This window comes from Labeo rohita, chromosome 17 (assembly GCF_022985175.1).
Source record: "Labeo rohita strain BAU-BD-2019 chromosome 17, IGBB_LRoh.1.0, whole genome shotgun sequence".
NCBI lineage: Eukaryota > Metazoa > Chordata > Actinopteri > Cypriniformes > Cyprinidae > Labeo > Labeo rohita.
The window spans coordinates 26,047,772-26,070,266 of record NC_066885.1 but is presented as its reverse complement, the minus strand read 5'-3'; the positions used below and the strand labels follow the sequence as shown (position 1 = coordinate 26,070,266).

The 22,495-nt window shown below is 35.7% G+C and overlaps 1 protein-coding gene across 2 annotated transcripts in view; it reads left to right on the top strand.

Moving 5' to 3' along the window:
- c17h14orf180 (chromosome 17 C14orf180 homolog) overlaps positions 1-20,721 on the top strand; it is a 32,849-nt gene extending 12,128 nt beyond the window's left edge. The window contains exons 4-10 of one of the 2 annotated variants that reach the window (XM_051133195.1): positions 2,073-2,193; positions 8,361-8,391; positions 8,494-8,602; positions 10,876-11,036; positions 13,580-13,709; positions 14,456-14,482; positions 16,673-20,721. In XM_051133195.1, coding sequence (XP_050989152.1) covers positions 2,073-2,193; positions 8,361-8,391; positions 8,494-8,602; positions 10,876-11,036; positions 13,580-13,709; positions 14,456-14,482; positions 16,673-16,878 — 785 coding nt within the window. In that variant the 3' untranslated portion in view covers positions 16,879-20,721. The remainder of the gene's footprint in view (positions 1-2,072; positions 2,194-8,360; positions 8,392-8,493; positions 8,603-10,875; positions 11,037-13,579; positions 13,710-14,455; positions 14,483-16,672) is intronic. The other variant, XM_051133196.1, reaches the window with a different exon arrangement.
- Positions 20,722-22,495: the final 1,774 nt, after the last annotated feature.

Sequence of the window (22,495 nt, the reverse complement as noted above, 5' to 3'; positions counted from 1 at the left end):
TATACTTTGATGCTTATGCATACACTAGGGTATGAGTACAGTGCAACTCTCATCATCAACATAGTAAACGAGCAGTCAGATTTTTCACACATACTAATGATGAAAATGTGTATCACGCTCACTGTACGCATTCCCTAGTGTACATATAAAAACCGAAGTGTTGACCTTCAGCATTCCTTTACTGTGTTGTTCTGAGATGTTATTATAGATTTAAAATATTGCTCTCTACCAGCTCATGGAATGAGTTCCAGGTTCCAGTTAAAATTACAGCAACATTTTGGACATTACAATGGAAGTCTAAGCAGTAAGGAAAACAGAGAGGTTTAAGTTTTGTTTTTAATAGTCAAACAGTTTCTTTCTGGCATTGTTTTGCATATTGTGCAATGGTAACATGGTGACAAGTGGAACACTTTTATAAGTTCTTGTTGATTTTATTACTCTAGTCTCATGTTAAAATGCACAGTTTCATTACTAAAGTATTATTTAACTCAAGAAAGAGTCATTTTCTTGCCCTCATGTAATTTCCAAACCTGTGTGACTTCCTTTTTTCATGGAACACAAAATGAGACAAAGCTATGACTCAGAAGAGCCATTCATTCACACATCAGACATCACTATTTCTGGCACTTACATAAATGTGCCAAGGAGAGCTATAGCGGTTTCTTATTCACATAAATTGATTGTTTGACTTCAGAAGATTTGGAACTTCCTCGTTTTGTAACTTTAGAGAATTTTGACATTCAAAAAGTGGCTAGTATAATATTTAAAATGTCACGTTTTGTGTTCAGTTGAAAAAAAGAAAGTCATGCAAGTTTAGTACAACATGAAGATGACAAAATATGTGAAAGGAATTGCTCTTTATTAAGCTGGATTACAGAAATGTTAAAGGGATAGTTCACCTAAAAAATTACAATTCTGTCATATGGTTCCAAACCCGTAAGACCTTCATTCATCTTCTGAACACATATTAAGATATTTTTGATGAAATCCAAGAGCTTTCTGACCCTGCATAGACAGCAACTCAACTGACTCATGCAAGGCCCAGAAAAGTAGTAAGGACATTGTTAAAACAGTCCATGTGACGTCAGTGGTTCAACCCTAATTTTATGAAGCTGCGAGAATACTTTCTGTGTGCAGAGAAAACAAAAATAGCACTTTTATGTAACGATTTCTTCTGTTCTGTGTCAGTCTTTGACGTGCATTCACCATTACTCATGCATCTGGTGCTGCTGGCGCAGGAGTCGGCATTCTGACGTAGAACCTGGATGCACTGCGCTTTGTTTACAAGCAGAAGAAGACACATGCTGTACATAAAACAGTCTTTGTAAACATGTCCGAAGATTTCGACAGAGTGGATGACTTTTTTTTGCCCTGCCTTACTTATTTGAACCAGAGTATACAGACGATGAACTAAAAGAGATGAACGTGATACTCTCGTGAATGTGCGGTGGAGACGCAGAAGAGAAGAGATTTAATAAAGTTGTTATTTTTGTTTTCTTTGCGCTTAAAAAGTATTCTCGTAGCTTCATAAAATTATAGTTGAACCACTGAAGTCACATGGACTATTTTATCGATATCCTTAATACCTTTCTGTGCCTTGAATGTGGTACTTGTGTTGCCGTCTATGCAGGGTCAGAAAGCTCTTGGATTTCATTAGAAATATCTTAATTTGTGTTAAGATGAAGATGAAGATGAACAAAGATCTTACAGGTTTAAAACGACATGAGGGTGAGTAATTAATGACAAAATTTTAACTTTTGGGTGAACTGTTCCTTTAAGGCTTCAAGTCTTCATTCGTAGTCAGGCAGACAATATAATAGCTTTGTAAATTTCTTGGAATTGTCTTTGAATAGTTAAAGCTGGTCGCTCTTCCAAAGCCTCTGTTTTTCATACGTCTCATTTCCTTGTAAGAGCATTTGAATCTGTGGGTGTGGTGGCAGGGATCGGCCGTCTCTCCTCTCGCACCCTCCCTCCCTCTCTGTCTTTTTCACTCTTGTCACAGTCTTGTTGTCTCTGTACGTGTAAGCCTCTGTGAGTGCTGTGAGGTTTCTGACAGACTTTGTGTGAATCAGGGTCTCAGGAAGACGGAACATTGGGACCGTCAGGATGTCTGTCTCAAGAGGAGTTATCAGAACAGGCTTCACAGGCCCAGGATCTTGAGAGACTAGCTCAGCTCTGCATCATGAGCAAAAGGTAGGACACTGAACTGCCTGTGACAATGATATATGCAGCATGCTAGATTGCTTTTAGCAGACTAATTTTGACAAAATTGGCATGTGAAATATAATTTCCGTGAAGTGTGTATATTGATACAGGGAATTTATTGGGCACTAATAGTCTAAATACATGATTTAGATGCATTCAACTACTGTTACACAGTTTGGCAAAGAATTACACACTTAGTCATGTTATTTGTGCTGACTGTCCTCACTTAAATGTCTTGTTTATGTCTTCAAGAAATACTTGACTGCTGCTGTAGTAATTTTTCTTTAAATATAAACAAATACAAAAAAGGTTCATCTGCGTTTTTAAAGAGTGAATTGTTTCAGATGTAAGATTCAACATAACTGGTTTTATTAAAGTGAATATATGTTTTAATTATTATTTTTTTAAGTATATTTTTATTTAGGGGTAGCATTTCTACCTGATTTGACCCTTAAAAGTCTTTTTAAATATAAATATAATACAAAACATAATAATAAAAAAAACTTTTTATTTGCATATATATATATATATAAACAACTTCACATTTTACAGACTTCTGATTTTGTTAATATTCATGAAGGGCAGTTAATAGTCTGGGATGTACATAGTTTTATATTTATGCTGAATTAGGAATCCCCTATTATACTGTGTCAAGTGAGCGCCCATAGGGAGAGAGGAAGAGAAAGGTGACTTGTGTTATGTGAGTCTCCAGGTTTCAAATGTTACTGGGACACTCTGAGTGAGGTGTCCGCTTTCCTCCGGGGGCTTAACATGATGAGGTGCTCTTTTGTAAGGCCACTACCACATACACTTGAGGACATTTATGACCCCCGGTTGGCACTGGTTGGGGACTTAAAGCATTTAACCTGATTGTCCCAGGGAAGAAGACAGCTTGCTGGTGCTGCAGGAGAGAGGACGACATTAAACTTGAATGAGAACGAGATTGTTTTATTGCTGCCCCAATAAGATAATGTTTCACCGGACAATGAATTGTGGGGGTATCCGCACCATTTGTATGTAATCCGTTAAACACTTTGGGTCGGGTAACTGTTGAAACCTGAAGAGGACAGATCTTCAAGATCTGCTGGTCAACTAGGACAACAGTCATGGTTGAAGTTGTTGGTATTTCAACTTGAAAACACCCGAACAACTACGAAAGATCACCTCATTATGTCTCCTGTTATGAAATAACATCAGCTCAGGGGTCAGTATCATGACACTTAAAGACCTGTATGGCTTAATATAACATAAATGATGTCTCTTACTGAAATATGTAGAAAACGCATGAAAGATTTACGTAATTTAAAAATCCACATCGTTTTATACATATTTTGGACTATGGGGGGCAATTTTTTTCAATGAGGTGTTGCACTCAGTGAGCTACTGGTGGTACCTGATGCTATTTTTACCGCAACACAACTCGGAAAATAAAATACTGAAACGATGCCACATTGTGTGGCTTTTGGGTGTAATTTTCAGTCATAGGGCAACAAGAGAAGCGATGCATCTTTGTTCTTTAGACTTTAGCCCGGATGCCTTTGAGGCTTTTAGTAGACCAGAAATACTGAAATAGCTTACAAATGGCAGAGACAAGAAACGCTAGATGCCATCCTGACAGGATGTACACATGTCGACGCTTGTCATGACACCACAGCCACTGAAAGAGTTTCTCAGCGCAGATTTCACTTGGTATCCGGGGGACTCCTCATGGGGGAAAAACGATGGTACGGCATTTTGTTTAAGTCTACATATATTTTGTTTATATCCATCGCCACTTGCTCTTACAGTAGCTGTGATCATTGTATCAGTATTTTATTTTCTGAGTTGTGTATTCCAGCTTGTGTTGCGGTAAAAATAGCAACAGGTAGCGCCAGTAGCTCTCCAATTGCAACCATTTCAAGTCATCAAAATAATGGTGCCCCCCATAGTCCAAAATATGACATACTAGAAGTCTTAATACCAGGGGTTCCCTTTAATTTTTAACCTGTTTATTTATTTTTTCACATAAAGTGACTTTACTTTTCTGCATGTTAGGACAACATGACTTCTTTGGTTGCACCAAATGACTTTTAAAAATCAAATCATATTAAACCTATTAAGTAATTTTTACTTGGTGGTTACACCTTATGACATTGTACAGTCCTTAAAAATGTTTCTTGAAAACTTTTCTACACGTTAGGACAACATGACTTCATTGGTTGCACCAAGTTGTTTTGATTCACAAACATGCAATTTTCAAGTTTCAAAAATTGTATTAATTTTTAATTGGTGGTTACACATCATGACATTGTACAGTCTTTAAAAAGATTTCTTGAAAACTTGTCTACATGTTAGGACAACGTGACTTTATTGGTTGCACCACATGACTTTTAAAAATCAAATAATATTAAACCTATTATGCAGTTACATCATTATTCAAAGTTTCAAAAAATGTATTTACATGTGGTTACAGTCTTTAAAAACAATTCCTGAAAATGCCATAAAAGTTTTTCAAAATTGAGTTTCAAAGTTTTTTTTTGTTTTTTTTTTTTCCTAGCATGGAAATTCCATTTCATTCCATAGGATATCATTTTTATCCTATTAATGTTTTACATAATTTTTACATTAAAAATCAAATCATATTAAACCTATTAAGTAGTCCCCCCACAATTTGAATTTACTGCATGTACTTACTATATGGTTAGGGTTAGGATTAGGATTATGCTTAGGGTTACCTGCATGTAATTACGGATAATTAATTGCTATTATAATAGAAAGTACATGTAACATATGTAACAAGGACACTTTAAAATAAAGTGTTACCTTATTAATTTTTACTTGGTGGTTACACCTGATGACATTGTACAGTCTTTAAAAACGTTTCTTGAACATGCCATAAAGTTTTTTTTATTATTTATTTATTTATTTATTTATTTATTTTTTATCGTGGATAGTAGACATTCTTGTATCACTGACACTCGAATCAGTATTTCATGTCCATGTTGACACCCAACTGATACCCAAAGTGTGGTTGTATTTTTATGTCAGGTCACAACTACATTTACTTTTTAAAGTCTGATAGTTATGACACAAAATGTAGCTCAAGCCCTATGGAGTGAATAGGAAGTGGTTCTACCTCTTGAATCTTTCAGTGTCGGGGCAGGAAGTGCTCTTGTAGCTGAGAGCTTTGCCATGTTGTGTCCGATCAAATGTCCTCTGAGGACAATCCAAAACAGTGCAAACCAACACCTAGTCATTATTAATTAAACCAGGACCATAATAACCACACTGACATATGTATGGCTTTAAAAACATGCTGTACATTCAAGGAAGAAGTATGGAATAGTATAAAACATAACATGACATTTAGAATATGTGAATGTTTCAAACTCCTGACCTAAATCCAAAAAAAAGCTAATTAAAGTACAATACCATGCATTTAGAGCTGCAATCAGGACCATGTAGTGCTAAATGACCACATGAGGAAAAACTTCCATCCAAAATCCCTAGGAAATTTCTCAATATACACCCTGAGGGCAAACTGTCGCCCATCCAAATAGCACCGTTCATCACACACATGCCAGGAGTTCCAGCCAAAAAGAAGAGAGTGCCGAGTGCTATATCTCTGGCACGGGCTGCACATTTCCACTAGCTCCAGTAGGAATCACAGCACACGTGTGCCCGGATTTGTTGTGACGGGCGCTGTAATGGATCCGCATGCCTTAGCGAGCCTGGCTGAGGTGGGCTATTGCTGTGGCTTTTTGTATCTGTGCTTAAATAAAGCAGAGGTGCAGGCCACTGGGATCAAATGAGCTTTATGCCTACGTGCTCTACTTTTATTTACAACCGCTTCCTGATACTACTTGTAAATGTGGTAAAAATAGACTTAGCAAGACAGAATCTATATGGATAAAATATGCTATAGACTGTGAGGCACAGAGGATTTAGATAAAGGATGCACATTGTTTGCACATCTTGAGTGCTGTTGTAATGCATCATGCATGTCTTTGTTATTTAAACTCATCTGTATTTGCTTTATTCATAGCCTAGGGCTTCTGTAACAGATGCTTGTATGTACTGAACCCTATGAGTCATGTGTTTACCATGTGATGACTTACAGGAGGAGGTTCTGAATAGTGTGCTGCCTTACTCCTCATGTTATTTATACAGTATGCATTAACATATACTGTGCAGTATGTGAATTTTTTGGATGCATAACCTTCACTTCAAAGCACTTCAGCATTCTTTAAATGTTTTCAGACATGTACAGTGATTGCTTGTTAATTGCAATGCAGTTAAAGGGGTCATCGGATGCCCATTTCCACAAGTTGAAATGATTCTTTAGGATCTTAATAAAAAGTCTATAATATACTTTGGTTAAAAATTCTTAATGGTAGTGTAAACCAACCTTTTTACCTTGCCAAAATCAGCTCTGCAAAAATCACCCTGTTCTGGTCGAGGCTGCTTTAAATGTTAATGAGCTCTGCTCACCCCGCCCACTCTCTTCTCTTTGTGGAGTGACAAGCCTGTTTACTTTAGCCGCATTTAGCTGCGTTTAGCTGCTAAACTTGCTAACTAGCAGGTTATTAGGAAAGGCGATCGCAAAGATTCATTAAAAAACCCTTATACTCACTTCTGCTGTAAGTGAAGCTGGATCACAAATGATTTGCGTGAACACAGACCGATATCTTCAGCAGCTCAGATGTCGAGAGTAAATGACGACCACTATGTTCATTATTACATCCAGCAACACAACACCTCAATCGCTCAATCTGAGATTTTTTTGTCTAACTTACATCCCTGCTCTGGCATCGAAACAATGGAGGTCAGACTGTTACAGCTGATTTAAGGCGGGTCTAAGACGCTCATGTCAATTAACTATCGTGGGAGCGGCCTCTGTCTGTGTGATGCCACATCGACAGGCATCTGAGAATGGCTCGGTTTGAAAAAGGGGATATTATTTTTACAGATTAATTAAAAACCACTGCATGAATTTTTATCATTATAGGGTAAATTTGTACATACACTACCAACACACATTAATGTTCAAACATCATGTAAAAGTGAACTTTTCATCCGATGACCCCTTTAATTAATATAAAAAGTATTATAGTTTAAATTTATATTAAAGCCGAACTGTGCTTTTTTGACCAACTTATAAGTAGGACATACAGTTTAAAGATGTGCACTACTAGTCAAAATGTTTTGAACAGTTGGATTTTTAATGTTTTTTTGTTTTTGTTAAGTCTTTTCTGCTCAGCAAGCCTGCATTTACTTAATCCAAAGCAAAGCTAAAGCAGTAAAATTTTGAAATATTTTTACTGTTTAAAATAACTTGTCTATTTGAATATATTTTAAAATGTAATTTATTCCTATGATTTCAAAGCTGAATTTTTAGCACAATAAACAGTATGCTAGTGTTCCTTTTTGAACTAGGCGATGTGACAATCAAGTGTTTCTCTAGTGTCAAGAGAGTAGTTATATAAGGTTTTATGCTGGGTGAGAGATCCAGCGAATGTCAAGTGTTCGCCTGACTGACTCACTCTCATTCACATTTCCTTTTATAAATACTGACCTGCTGTAATAATCTTTGATAAGCAAATTAACTTGATACCAAGCCGTTAGCTATATCCTAACATTCTTGACTGTACCGACTCATACTCACATGCTGTAAGTATTATGGCTTTGGCTTTGACCTCCTCTTATATATTCCATTAGATGGACTGTTATTGCTGTTGCTCACAGAACACTTATCAATATTAATGATCCGTCTAGTATATTATGTTGAAATATGTGATAATATACCAAACCCTCTTTGCAAATAAACTAATTCTCTCACTCTTTATGGCTGCAGTGTAAAAGGTCAACCGAGTCCTGAAGGCGTAACCGATGATATAGATTTACTGATCGATAATAGACAACATGTGCATGAATCTCTCTCCCACGTGCAGTAAACTGACAGACATGTGCTCTGTGATGTTCAGACTACATGCTTCCATACCTTTTAGTGTTTTTTTATGCAGTATGTACACTTTTCTAATGTGCTGAAGGAGCTTAAAATAATATCAGTTTTTTAAAACAACATTTGTCTTGAATTTTTTTGTAAAGAACAAATTTACACATGCAAAATAACCTTTTTGGACCATCATTGCTAATGTTTGTGTCATTGCTTTCAGACCCCACCTTGCTTTAGAATACAGTGGCAAAGTAAGTACATTGTGTTTTAGTATATACGCAATATAACATTAGGCATTTATATCTAAAGAAATGTTAAGTAATTGTAATTTCTCAATTTTTTTCCCTATTTAGGCCACAAAAATCCACCAGAGGGCTTTTGGGAACGATCACCCCATCACAGCCCGGAGTCTGGAGCTACTAGCCACTGTCTATGCTGAGATTGGCAAAACAGAATATACAAGTAATGTTACTGTGGAAAATGTCTTGAGTGTCAAATTGGCACTAGAACATGATTTTGAAAACATTACATCAGAAGGCAAACTGTCCTTAATAAGCGTAGTTTCTGACAAAATCCTTCATAGTTACTACAAGAATTGTTAAAGGGATAGTTCACCCAAAAAATTAAAAATACCCCATGATTTGCTCACTCTCAAGCAATTCTAAGTGTATATGACTTTCTTCTTTCAGACAAATGAAACTGGAGTTTTATTAATAAATGTCCTGGCTTTTCCTAGCTTTATAATGGCAGTAAATGGCTGTTGAGAATTTGAAGCAATATAAAGTACCTCTATCCATCATAAAAGTACTCCACACGGCTCCGCATATAAACTGTAATCTCTAGCTTCTGCTAACTGTCGTACGCAAATTCACAAGAGGGTGGCGTTCCAGCAGATGATGTAGGCAAACACGGTGACATGTGGAAACACAGTGGACAGAACAGAACAAAACGCTTGTCACAAAAACTAGGATTTTTCAAGAAAAATGTCAGAGGATTTCGATATAAGCCAAGAGGAGACTTGTTTTCCTTTACTGTAAACAAACTTGGTTCTCGCGAGACTGGCATATTCTCACCAGAGCTGACACTACGCTACATCCTACGGCATCCGTGGGAACACCACTCTCTTGTGAACATGCGTACAACAGTTAGCGGAAGCTAAAGATTACGGTTGTAAAGTTTAAATTCGGATTTGTTTCTTACACAAACACATCAGTTTACTTCAAAAGGCCTTTATTAACCCCCCAGACCCATGTGGATACTTTTTGTGATGGATAGATGCACTTTATTGGACTTTTTTGGACTTTTGAATATCAACAGCCATTCACTGCCATTATAAAGACTGGAAGAGCAAGGATATTTTTTATTATACATCTGATTGTATCTGTCAGAAGGAAGAAAGTCATATACACCTACAGTACAGTAGCATGGCTTGAGGGTGGGTAAATCATGGGTCAATTTTCATTTTTTGGTAAACTATCCCTGCTGTATCCCTCTTTTTTTATCCCTTTTTTTTTTAAATGCGTAAAGCATGGTAAAAATGTACAGCCATCCAAGATATTTATGGATGGCTGTACATTTATGAAAAAAAGATTTGGTGAAATTTAACATTATATCATTCTTACTCTAATTCTGATGGCACCCATTCACTGCATAGGATCCATTCGTGAGCTAAATGCTGAATTTATCCAAATCTGTTGTGATGAAAAAACAAACTAACCTACATTTTGGACAGTACATTTTCAGAAAATTTAATTTTTTGGTTGAACTATACCGTTAAAACATTAGCTTTCTGTAATTTAGTTTACTTTATTTCATTGATTATTTTTCTTATGAGTGTTACATCCACGAGGCCGTTAAAGGTATGGGAGACGTTCTAACACAAAATGAATTAACCCAGGTCTCCAGTATGCCCGTCTAAAGAACTACAAAGACAAAAGTATTCCAACACAAAGATGGTGCGTTTATTTGGAAACAGTCAATTAGGGAGAATTGCATTAGGGGGATGTGACTATTTACAGAACTAAGTTACCACAGTAATTTGCTAATTTGGCAAATCTGTATAAAGCTTATTTAAGCACATCTGCTTTGCAGTTTACTGCACATTCTAGAATCTAGGCCTATACAACCCAAACAGCTTCTAATGAAAGTCCTTATTGAGAATGTTACACATATACAGCCATTTTTCAATTCACTCAGTGAGGAAGCAAGTAAATTTTATTACATCTAAGTCTACCGCGCATAGTTCTGTAGGATTAAAAAAAATTGCAGCGCTAAATCACCTGAACGAGTAAACATTTATTCCAAGCATGCACTTTCTGTCTGCAGCTGATGACGTTTCAGATCTCAGGCAGCAAAGCCATGTCGTGTCTTTGACAGTTTGAGGCCAGGGCATTTTTGTAAGCAGAAATGCTTTGCTAGTTTTCTGTAGGGACAGGCCGTTCTGTGTCTTTCCTATTGCCTTTTTCCTGGACGATGAAAAATGTATTGTATAGGGCTGCAATGTGTCATGAATGTCAAACTCAGCTGCAGAGTCAGCTTTCTTAGAGAAAAATGCTTTCGGCACAACATATCACCTGCGTGGCACTGTGTCATAGTTTCAATGCTAAATTATTCTCCGCTAAACTAGTTTCATCGTGCAAACTCTTCCGACTAGAAACAAATATGTGTGTTGGTTTTTGCTGATGTGGTGTCAAATATGTTGTTCTGCAGTTTGTAAAGTGCTTTTTATATTACAGATTCATTGGGAGAGTGTGTGTCGACTCTTTCCAAACGGTTTTCGGCCACCGAGTCATTCAGCGATGCTCTGAGTAGCATCTCTCATAGCCATAAGGACAGACACTCAGAACTGCGACACAGAAAAGAGCCATACATACAGCAGGAAACTCCTAAAACAAAGGTAATACTGCAGCTAATGACACACCATAATAAAGAAGAAGAAAAATGTAATTTCATCTTTGCATTCATGTTGGTTTAATATGGTTTTCAACAACTTTGATATTGTCAAGAAAATATTAAACTCAGTGAATATGTAACCATCAAGTAAAAAATACACATGTACACCTGTGTACACATTAATTTAAAAACATTTTACAGTATATATTTTAAAGTAAAAAGTGTTTTACTAGAGCTGGGTTTTAACACAATTTTGATCATTCGATTCAATTCTGATTCACAAGCTTGCGATTTGATTTGATTTCCGATTTGATTCAATATCATGATTCATCAATGATTCAATCAGCTTAGGCTGGTTTTAGATGTTGTTTTTTTCAGCAGGTTTTAGCTGGTCAGCAGGCTGGTTTTAGAAGGGTTTTGGCCACTTCCTTAGCTGGTCAGGCTGGGAGACCAGCTGGAGCAACCAGCTAAAACCAGCTTGACCGGCCTAGCCAGGCTTGAAGACCAACTAAAACCAGCTACTTCCAACTTAAACCAGCTAAAACCAGCCAACTAGCTTAAACCTTAAACAATGTTTTTGTTTGTTTGTTTTTTCAGCAGACCTTTGCTGGTCATAGCTGGTCAGCAGACTGGTTTTAGATGGATATTGGCCACTTCTTTAGCTGGTCAGGCTGGGAGACCAGCTGGAGCAACCAGCTAAAACCAGCTTGACCGGCCTAGCCAGGCTTGAAGACCAACTAAAACCAGCTACTTCCAACTTAAACCAGCTAAAACCAGCCAACTAGCTTAAACCTTAAACAATGTTTTTGTTTGTTTGTTTTTTCAGCAGACCTTTGCTGGTCATAGCTGGTCAGCAGACTGGTTTTAGATGGATATTGGCCACTTCTTTAGCTGGCCAGCTAAAACCAGCTTTACCAGCCTAGCCAGGCTTGGAGACCAGCTAAAATAAGCTACTTCTATCTTAAACCAACCAACCAGCCAGCTTAGGCTGGTTTTAGTTGTTTTTTTAACAGGTCTCAGCTGGTCAGAAGGCTGGTTTTAGCATTTGTTTCTCCCCAGCAGGTCTTATCTGGTCATAGCTGGTCAGCAGGCTGGTTTTAGAGGGGTTTTGGCCACTTCCTTAGCTCGTCAGGCTAGTCTTACCTGGTCAGGATGGAAGACTAGCTGGAACAACCAGCTAAAACCAGCTTGACCGGCCTAGCCAGGCTGGGAGACCAGCTAAAACCAGCTACTTCCAGCTTAAACCAGCTAAGACCAGCTAACCAGGTTTTTATTTTTTTCTGCAAGGTTACTATAATATTGGGAAGGTTAAAATGAACAGATTTGTATACAAACACATTACACTCATTTACATTTTTTTAATAATAAAGTTACAATTAGTTACATAATTATACTTCTGCTCCAATTAGTTTTTTGAAATATAAACTTGACGGATTTATTCTAATATAAATTAAACACTGAAGAAACCGTAAAAAAAATACATAATAAATATGTTATATAGTGCATTTATTTAGCAAAATGCTCTATAGATTTAATTTTTCTAGCTGACTGACCAGTTTATGGTCACCGAATATGTTTTTTTCTGAGGTAAATGTGACGTTACAAGACATTGTTTACAAGCAGTTATACTGACGTCTTTGCGCGGTTGAAACACAGATTGACCGATTACATGAGACAGGATAAACTGGTATTAAAAAGGAGGAGATGATCAGTTTACGTGCACTTTACGTTTCTGCTCTTGCTCTTGATCTGAGGAGCTATCTGTCACTCCACATTAAACTGCACCAAAACGCAATTTATTGTTTAAATACTGTAATAAAAGGGACATAATTTGCAACCTAAGACATTGTTTCATTGACATTGTTTCAAAAGTAATGAACCACAAATCTATTGGATGGGAGGTGCGCTAAAATGTTCTATTTATTAAATCAAAACAGGCTAGACTAATCGATTCTTGCGATTTAAGAATCAGTGTCGTTTCGTAAAAATAGGAATTGATCAAGTTTTTTTTTTTACCAAGCCCTAAGTTTTACGAATATTTTGAATTAATAATTCATTAATATTATTACATTTTTTTAGGACCAAATTACATTTTACAAGCTGGGGTATGTAGTTATGTTGTGTTATGTTGCCATTAAAAATAGATCAAATTGTCCAATATTATCCAATTCTTCATTTTTCTTCATCGTGATGTCAGGACATTTGTATAGTCTCAGAATGCCTCAAAAAATACAAATGAAAAACATACTTATTCTAGTCATCACATTTACATATTTGCAGTTTGATTTTTGAATAAATTAATACTTTTGTCACATAATTGATCCATGACTCAGCTTGTGTAAATCACATTGTTTTTCACTCTACTTTTTTTGTTAAAATGTCATGACATTTTATTGCAAACAGTCTTATGACATGAAATGCATGCTAATGTCAAAAGGTCTTAGAAATCAGGAGGTACATTTATGGGAACCTACTGCTACAGTCAAATATCTTCATGGCTTCTATCATACATTATAAAGTCAATAGTTTTGTCTTTTCTGATTCCAGGTCATAAATGAAAAACTGCCCACCTCTATTCTGAAAAGATCCAACGTGAGCAACGTGGAGTCGGATTCATCGCGTAGGCGAAAAACCGAGAGGCGGGTTCGCTTCAGAGAGCCGGAGATCACTGTTCATGGTGAGAGAGTTCAAACAAACCTGCTCTAGCAGTCCCTAAAATCTCCAGAGACTCTTTAAAATGGTTCTCTGCATTATTAAGAGCTGGCACTTATAAATAGTAAAGTAAATTAAACATCTTGAAGTGGGTTGTAAAAGATTGTTCTCATTGAGGTCTGCGGTTAATGAATCTCCTTGTTTTGAAAAAAGAAAAGCAGGGATGCACAAACATACCCAAGTGATTTACTTTCCAGATTAATTATACATGCAAATTAGGTAGGGTGCAATCTGTGCCAGCAACACTGTTATGTTAATGAAACAAGGAATTTAATTTAAGGAGTTTAAGGAAGGTAGTAATTCAAGGCGCCAGTGTAGTTTGTTTAAATGCACAGTTTGTCCTTCTCTCAAGAGCTTGTTTCAAAAGGGCTTATTGCAAAACCCAGTACAAATGAACGTCGTATGTTTCTGTGTCTCAAAGATTTAAGTGTGGTCACATTAGCGAAATTTCACAAGAAAAGGTCATTTGTTAGTTGTCAGTGTTGTAGTGATATATGAACCGAGCAACATTCTGTTCGTCACTGTGACACATTGGTGGGACGAATTTGAACTTTCGCCCTTGTGCGAAAATCCAGATTGTGTGGATTACCTGGATTTTGTGAAGTGGTAAATGTGGCTCACCTTTAGCTATATGTATGGTTATAGGTTTTAAAAAGATTTTGACTAACTTGAAATCAAGCCTAAACCATTGCTTTTATGTTGGGTTTCCAGACATTCCGTACTATGACTGTTTGGGAGGTAAGTAGGTAATAAATGTGTTGAACAGTGTGGTGGATCTCAAAAATGCATGAAAAGATGCATGACAGATTTTCTTGCATGCAGTCTGGAACTCAGAACAGTCTGATTATTTGTAAGTGGCCTTTTGCTGTGGTTTTAACGAATGGAGCTGCAATTTGTTTGCCTTTGCCTGTTTAAAATATTACATTGAAACATATCATGCATGTACAACCCAAAGAGAGTGACCTTTTTCTTAATTTTCTGTGAAGTTAGCAGTGTTAACCCTTGTGGAATTTTTTGAATAGTTTTGATTTTGATCATAATGCACTGCCGAATACACAAAAAACAGAAGAGAGGGGTGGGGTGAGCAGTAGCTCATTATCATTTAAAGAGACCCAGACTGGACCCGAACGTAAACAACGTTATTTACCTCATCTCCGATAAAGGGACACACAAAAAAAGCCCTGCATGAACACACAGCGTAATGAAGCAAATGGATTTTCCTTTTCCATGTGCGTTTCTCAAAAATGAACTTAATACAAACGCAAAAGGAGGCTACAGATCCGGGATAGCTTAAAAGGATTCGGGTCTTATCGGTTCGTATTTATTTTAATTACCCAATACCTGAGGCCGCTAATACCGAACCCAACCCTTGTCCGACGGACTCGTGGAAGTTTTCAGGTTGAAGTCTTGGGTCAAGGTCTGGATCCGAATGTACCCATAAAGACCTCATGTTGACCTCATCTGATGTCCCCTTTAAAGCCAAAATATATGGGAATATTTCATAGACAACCATATGAATGCATTGATCTAGATCAGGGGTCATCGTTAGCAAATTAGCCTCAAGACAAGCTAACAGCTAACTAGCATGCTTGCAGCTTGCTTTTTTCTGTATGGGATGGCCTGTGAATGTGCAGAATGATTGAAAGGCTGAAAGTAATAACAAAAAATGCTTACATTTTAAGAATTAAAATGTAAGAATTAAAATTAAGAATTTGTTCCCACAATTTATTTTGTTCCCTCATTTTAGTTAAATCGTGGCCATGATTGATTTATGCGTACAGATGACAACATTGTCAAAACGATTGCTGTTGACAAGAAATTGACCCAAAATATTGGCAATGTCGCTTTGTAAAGAAACACTACACAAGCACGTGATACACATGTGCATGACGTCGTCATTTTCACAAATTTATGTTTTTGTACTACACAGAAATGGCAGCGGTATTGCTTTTTTAAACGTAAACTTTAAAACACGTTTTCAAAAGTTTTCAGACCCCTAAAATGTGTAGATGAATGCCCAAAACACTTACATTTTAAAGATAATTCAGTGTAAACAACTACTTAGTAAATGATCATGACAACGGTGTACTAATTCATTCCCTCATTTTAACTAATTCAAAATGAGAGAACGAGTTAATACGTGGCTACAATTTACTATACCGAAGGAAATTAATGTTGTAAGGACGAATTTCTAATTTGTGGCTATGATTTAACGAAACCAAGGGAACGAAGAGTAAATCATAGCCACAAATTAATAAAACAAGGAAACTAATTAAGACAAGTTAATTAAAGGAATGTTTTGCCCAAAAATGAAAATTCTGTTATTAATTACCCACTCTCGTTCCAAACCTGTAAGACCTTCGTTCATCTTCAGAACACAAATTAAGATATTTTGATGAAATCCGAGCTTTCTGACCCTGCTTAGACAGCGACGTAACTACGTTCAAGGCCCAGAAAGGTAGTAAGAACATATTGTTAAAATATTGAACATTGTTACAATGTATGATACTCTCATGCATGCGGTGGAGACGGACATGGAAGAAAAAAAAATCTGTTGAATAAAGTCGTTATTTTTGTTTTCTTTCTGCACAAAATGTATTCTCGTAGACTTATAACGTTAAAGTTGAACGACTTGAACATGTCAGTTGCATTGCTCTCTATGCAGGGTCAGAAAGCTCTCGCATTTCATCAAAAATATCTTAATTTGTGTTCCGAAGATGAACAAAGGTCTTACGGATTTGGAACGACATGAGGGGGAGTAAATAATAACAGAATTTTTATTTTTGAGTTAGCTATGCCTTTAATTCCTAATTTGTGGCAGCTTTTTTGTCTGAATGTCATGTGACTCTGTTTTAAACTGCTTTAAACATTTGCGGAGCCAACAAGTTTAGCATTTCAACCCAAATCTTTTTGGATTTTGTGTTCCAGTCTACGACACCCCCCAGAGCCGTTTGCACCTGGCCCTCCTCACCTGCCTGTTCCTGCTTCTGTCTGCGCTGGGTCTAGCACTGTACTGCACGGACCGCCGAAGACCACAGCGGGCCTGCGAAGAGCTGCAGACGGCACTGGCTGTGTACCTGCTTCAGTTCAAACAGATCGTTTGGGCCTGCTGGATCTGGCTGACCATGCAATGACCATAACTGACCACAGGGGGCAGCAGAGGGCAGAAGGAAAAAAACAAAAGGTCAGGATGTTTTTGAAGGACTGTGGAGGAAATGAAAGATAAAGGTCCTCTTGTTTTTTATTGCTTTGTTTTCACTGTTATAATCAGACTGGCCACCAGTCGAAGTCTCTGAGGATGTTCAACATCCACCTCTTTTATTTTGTGGTTGATTGAAGGCCATGTGCTTTTCCACACCGTTAAGGGATGGTGTGCTTTTTTGCCCTTTATGGTGGCATAGCTAATGCCACATCCTCATTATAACGAGTCGTATATATTTAGATCTCTGTATGTAGCTCTTGGTCCTTTTATAGTGGTTCTGGGTGATTTGTTTTTAAAGGAGTAGTTTAACCAAATAAAAATGTGCTCAAAATGTACTTATTCTCAGGCCATCCAAGATATAGATGAGTTTGTTTCTTCATCAGAACAGATTTGGAGAAGTTTAGCATTACATCACTTGCTCCAGCACCCACTCACTCAGAGGATCCATTGGTGAGCAAGTGATGTAATGCTGCATTTCCTCAAATCTGTTCCAGTGAGGAAACTCATCTACAACTTGGATGGCCTGAGGTTGAGTACATTTACAGTACATTTTAATTTGATTTTTGGCTGAACTATTCTTTTAAAGCATCCTTTGGTCCTTTTCCGAAGAATACTTGTGCAGCAATATTAATTTAAACCTTCAGCACTCGGAATTATACAGGACTGTCAGTACAGAAAATAAATGAATACATTTCGTCCACAGATAGAGCCCGACTGATATATTGGTAGGCCAGTATTATCAGTCAAATTAGGCATGCAAGATACTGAATGCCTGTACTTGCTTTTTAATAAGCAGTATAAAAAGAGACACATGTAATGGTGAGTACATGCATAATGCCATGTGCATTGTCATAAATTGTTACATGTTAGTGCAGAGAACACTTAGACACGCATATCACATGTGCTTATAGAAAGAGTTAACGCACGGCTGGATCATTTCCTGCTAGTGCTGTTCTTTGAGTTCTTTGCTTCGTATAATATTAGCCTCAAAGTTTTGTTTCAAAAATGGTTGATTTCTGAAGCGCTATTTTTGTCTGAGGATATAAATAGCAATATAATGGCTTTCTGATTCAAAGAATGAATTTTGGAAACTGCTGAAATGAATTTATTGAATATTTGTTATATAATAGTTGTATATGAAGAGTTCAGATGCAAAAGCCTGACGTATTTCTTTAAAATGAGCATTTCTTTCTGGCTACTTTGTGTAGGTTTCTATGTAAGTACTGGTACTTCTGATTGGGCTGAGGCTGGAATTTTAGCGAGTTTGAAGAAAAAGTATTTAATGGACGTATAATATGTGTCAGGAGCATTCACTCAGTATCATTATCTCATTTTTGACCGAGATGGCTTTTAGCTGGTTTTGCATCTGAACTCTTCATATATATGTAAGAATGCAGTTAATACATACAATGACTTGAATACACCTCTTTGATGTTTTTGTTAAAGTTAAATTTGTAAAATGTCATTTGGTGCAACTCCCAAAAAAACTTGATAAAAATTATATTTAATTAATTATTAAAAAAAAAAAGCAAAATAATACATAGAATTTTTTTAATGATTTTTTTGATGTAATTATTAAAATGGTTTACACATATGAGGAAAATGTGTTATTACTTTTTACTTGATAATTAAACCACATGATGATTTTAAGATCATTCAATTATTATTATTATTATTATTTTTTTTTCATTTTTAATTTTTAATTTTTTTTAGAATTTTCAGGATCATATGTATGGAAGCCCTTTTCCACCACTGAATAAAAAAAAAAATTACAAATCTTACAATTCTGACTTTTTTTCTTAAAATTGTTTGATACAAATTTCACAATTCTGAATTTGTGATATAAACTTGCGATTGCGAGTTATAAAATCAGAACTGCGAGACAGAAACTCGCAATTCTGAGAAATAAAGTCGCAATTTTGATTTTATAATAATCTTTTTTCTCAGAATTGCGTGATATAAATTCGCAATCACAAGTTATAAAGTCAGAATTGCGAGATAGAATTTTGCAAATCTTTTTTTCTCAGAATTGCGAGATAGAAACGTTAAGTCAGAATTATGAGATACCGTATAAACTCACAATTTTAAGAACATATCAGTCTTTAACCTCAAAACTGGACTTTATAACTCAAAATTTCAAGGTTATATCTCACAGTTCTGAATAAAACAAAAAAAATACAGAATAGCTTAAAAAAAGTCAGAATTGTGAGATATAAAGGCACTTTTGCAAGAAATAAGTCAGAATTGCAAGTTTTTATTTCACAATTCTGACTTTATTTCTCAGAATTGCCTTATATAAACTCACAAGTTAGAATTATACCAATAAACTTTTTTTTAATTGTTTTATTCAGTGTCGGAAACGGGCTATCCATACATATGAAACCAACATGAATATGAAGATTACATTTCTAAGAGCTTGACTCATTTTAAATTTAGTCACTTTTTTTTATCGTGAACACTCTTTTATGTCGTTTACCCATTGTTGGCTTGGACCCAAAATCAGTCGGGCTCTACAGAATGTGCACACTGTATTCTCTATGAACCAATGTATCACATATGAGCTTTTTAATGTCAGATAATATTTCATTTATTCAAGGCTTTTATTTTTAATGCACTTGCTGTACATAATGTGGTTGAATGTGTCTGTGGAATGCAAGACAATGCTATTTATTTTACTATTAATCAAATAGGTTTAGAATACAAATATGCGTTTTATGCATTTATCAAACATGTATATGGCACTAATCATTGTTAAAGAATATATTTCAATGTAAATGTGAAAAGAGAACTGGCACAACGACGACACCTTTAGCATTTATCTACTTTAAGAGTTGAAACGAAGGGCAAAGCTGTTCTGTTAAGCACAAACGTTTCCATCTGCCACAATAATTCTCTCAGAAAAGAGATATATAAGACTGTTGAAGGATGTGTTGGCCATATTTTGTGTCATGCACTGCCAGATTTAACTGGCAAATGAAAGAATGCCATTTTAAATAGCTGAACGCTTTATACTCGCACTATTTATGTTTATATTTTACATAAACCTGTACCGGCATCTTGGCTTAAGGCTAATAATGGTGCAGTCATTTGTTTTGCTATGTTTTATAAGAATTTTCTTTTTCTATCTTTTTTACTGTTCCACTCAAGTTTTACACTTTTAGTCTCTTACTCTTGCTTTATAGCAGCAGCTGTTCAGTATCTATTTTTCTAGTTTTTAAGCAAGCATTTTCTATCAAACTATATCAGCCTTTGGTTTCTAGTGTCAAAAAATGCTTATTTTCTTCATTAGCACACAAGTTGACATCTATTGCTTGAATTAAAGGGACAGTACACCCAAAATGTAAAATTCTGTCATCATGAAGAGATATTACACACACACACACCTATTCGAAAGTTTGTGGTCAGTAAAGTTTATGTATGAAGAAATTTGTATTTTTATTCAGAAAGAATGCATTGAATTGATCAAAAATGACAGTAAAGATAATTGTAACGTTCCAGCATATTTCTTTTATGTTTGTTTGGCAGAAAATCAACATTTTAGAATGATTTCTGAAGGATCATGTGACACTGTTGCTGAAAATTCAGCTTTATCATCACAGGAATAAATTGCATTTAAAATATATTAAAATAGGAAACAGTAGTTTTAAATTGTATTAATGTGTTTCACATTTTACTGCATTTTTGATCAAATAAATATGGAAGCCCGTTTCCACCACTGAATAAAAAAATAAAAAATGTAATTGCGACTTTTTATCTCACAATTCTGACTTTTTTTCTCACAATTTCGAGTTTACATCTTGCAAGTCTGACTTTTTTTCTCAGAATTGTGTCATAAACTCGCAATTCTGACTTTTTTCTCAGAACTGTGAGATATAAATGCACAATTCCGAATTATAAAGTCAGTTATAAAGCAAGATATGAACTCGCAATTCTGACTATTTTTCTTGCAATTGCGACTTTGTATCTCACAATTCAGATTTTTTTTCTCAGAATTATGAGATACAAACTCACAATTGTAAACGAGTTATAAAGTACAGTTATGAGGAGGGGAAAAAAAGACAGATATGTTTAGAGAATTGCGAGTTTATATCTCACAATTCTGACTTAATTTCTCAGAATTGCGACTTTATATCCCATCTGACTTTATAACTCGCAATTACGAGTTTATATCATGCAATTGCTACTTCATATCTAGCAATTCTGACTTTATAACTCACAATTGTGAGTTTATATCTGATAATTCTGAGAAAAAAAGTCAGAATTGTGAGATAAGTCGCAATAACCTTTTTTGTTGGTGTTGTTGTTGTTGTTTATTTAGTGGCGAAAACAGGCTTCCATAAATAAATGCAGTTCTGTTTAGTATAAGAGCTTTCTTAAAAAATCTTACTGACCCCAAATATTTAATATTTACTGAAAATACAATTGGGATTAATCATCAATACAAATGATTAAGAAAAACCAGTTAAACGTGTACAAATAATGAACAAAAATCGACTGTGACGTGCATCAAATCACTGTGAGTTACTTGGAAACACCTGAAAATGTCAGATGCAAGGTAAATGTTTCATTATATCTCATTTATATAATGTTATGTGCACTGTATGTCTAATTATTGCATTTATGCAACATTTAAGTAGCACACTTGCTTACTACACCTATTTCAGGGGAATTCGGATGACAAAAGGGAAATAAACGTAATATTTTTTACTGTTAAGCTAGCCAATCGCTAAAGCAATAAAACCGCCCCAGGTCAAGTACACGTTCTCTCAGTTTAGTCTTTCTGTAATGTGTATTTCAATAGAGGTGCTTTTTGGCAGTATATTCACTGCATTTCTTTTGTTTCAAATATTCAAAACCAAAAAAAACTTTATGTGGTCACCAGTTTAAAGACTGAATTTTATTTCTTTCATGATCATAAATCAACAGTTGCTTTGTATCATTGCTGTTTATACTGCTATTACTGCTTTTATTAAATAAAAGCCCTAAAACAAATATAGACTTATAATGTTGAAAGTTGCAGAGATGTGTTCACAATATGACACAATAAAGAAAATGATGCACAAAACTATTAATGCATAATGTTTTGTACTGGGAAACATGTAGGCCTGAGTGTGCTACAGCGTTACGGTGAGTCACGACTCATGCTCACACACCATTAACTAGCAAAACTAAAACAGAATCCTTTAGGGTTAAGAGGACTAGTTATCATAAGATGCTTAAACATAAAAGGCATACATCAAATTTTATCGGAACATGCGCAACAATATTTCAAACTATTTATGGAGTGTAATGACAAACTTTGTTGAACTAAACTGGATGGAGCAAATCATTAAATTATCCCTTCAAATCTCACATATTTCATTAAATTATAATGTCATATCCAAAAGAGAGATTAGTCACCTCTTCGTCTGTCTGAATTAATAAATATAACATATGTACATGCGAGCATGTTTTCAAGAGCAGTCCCTTTGCAAAGGAAAGATACTACCACAGTCATAAACATCATTATATTTGTTACACATAAAGGCAGTACTGGAAGGGAATGATCT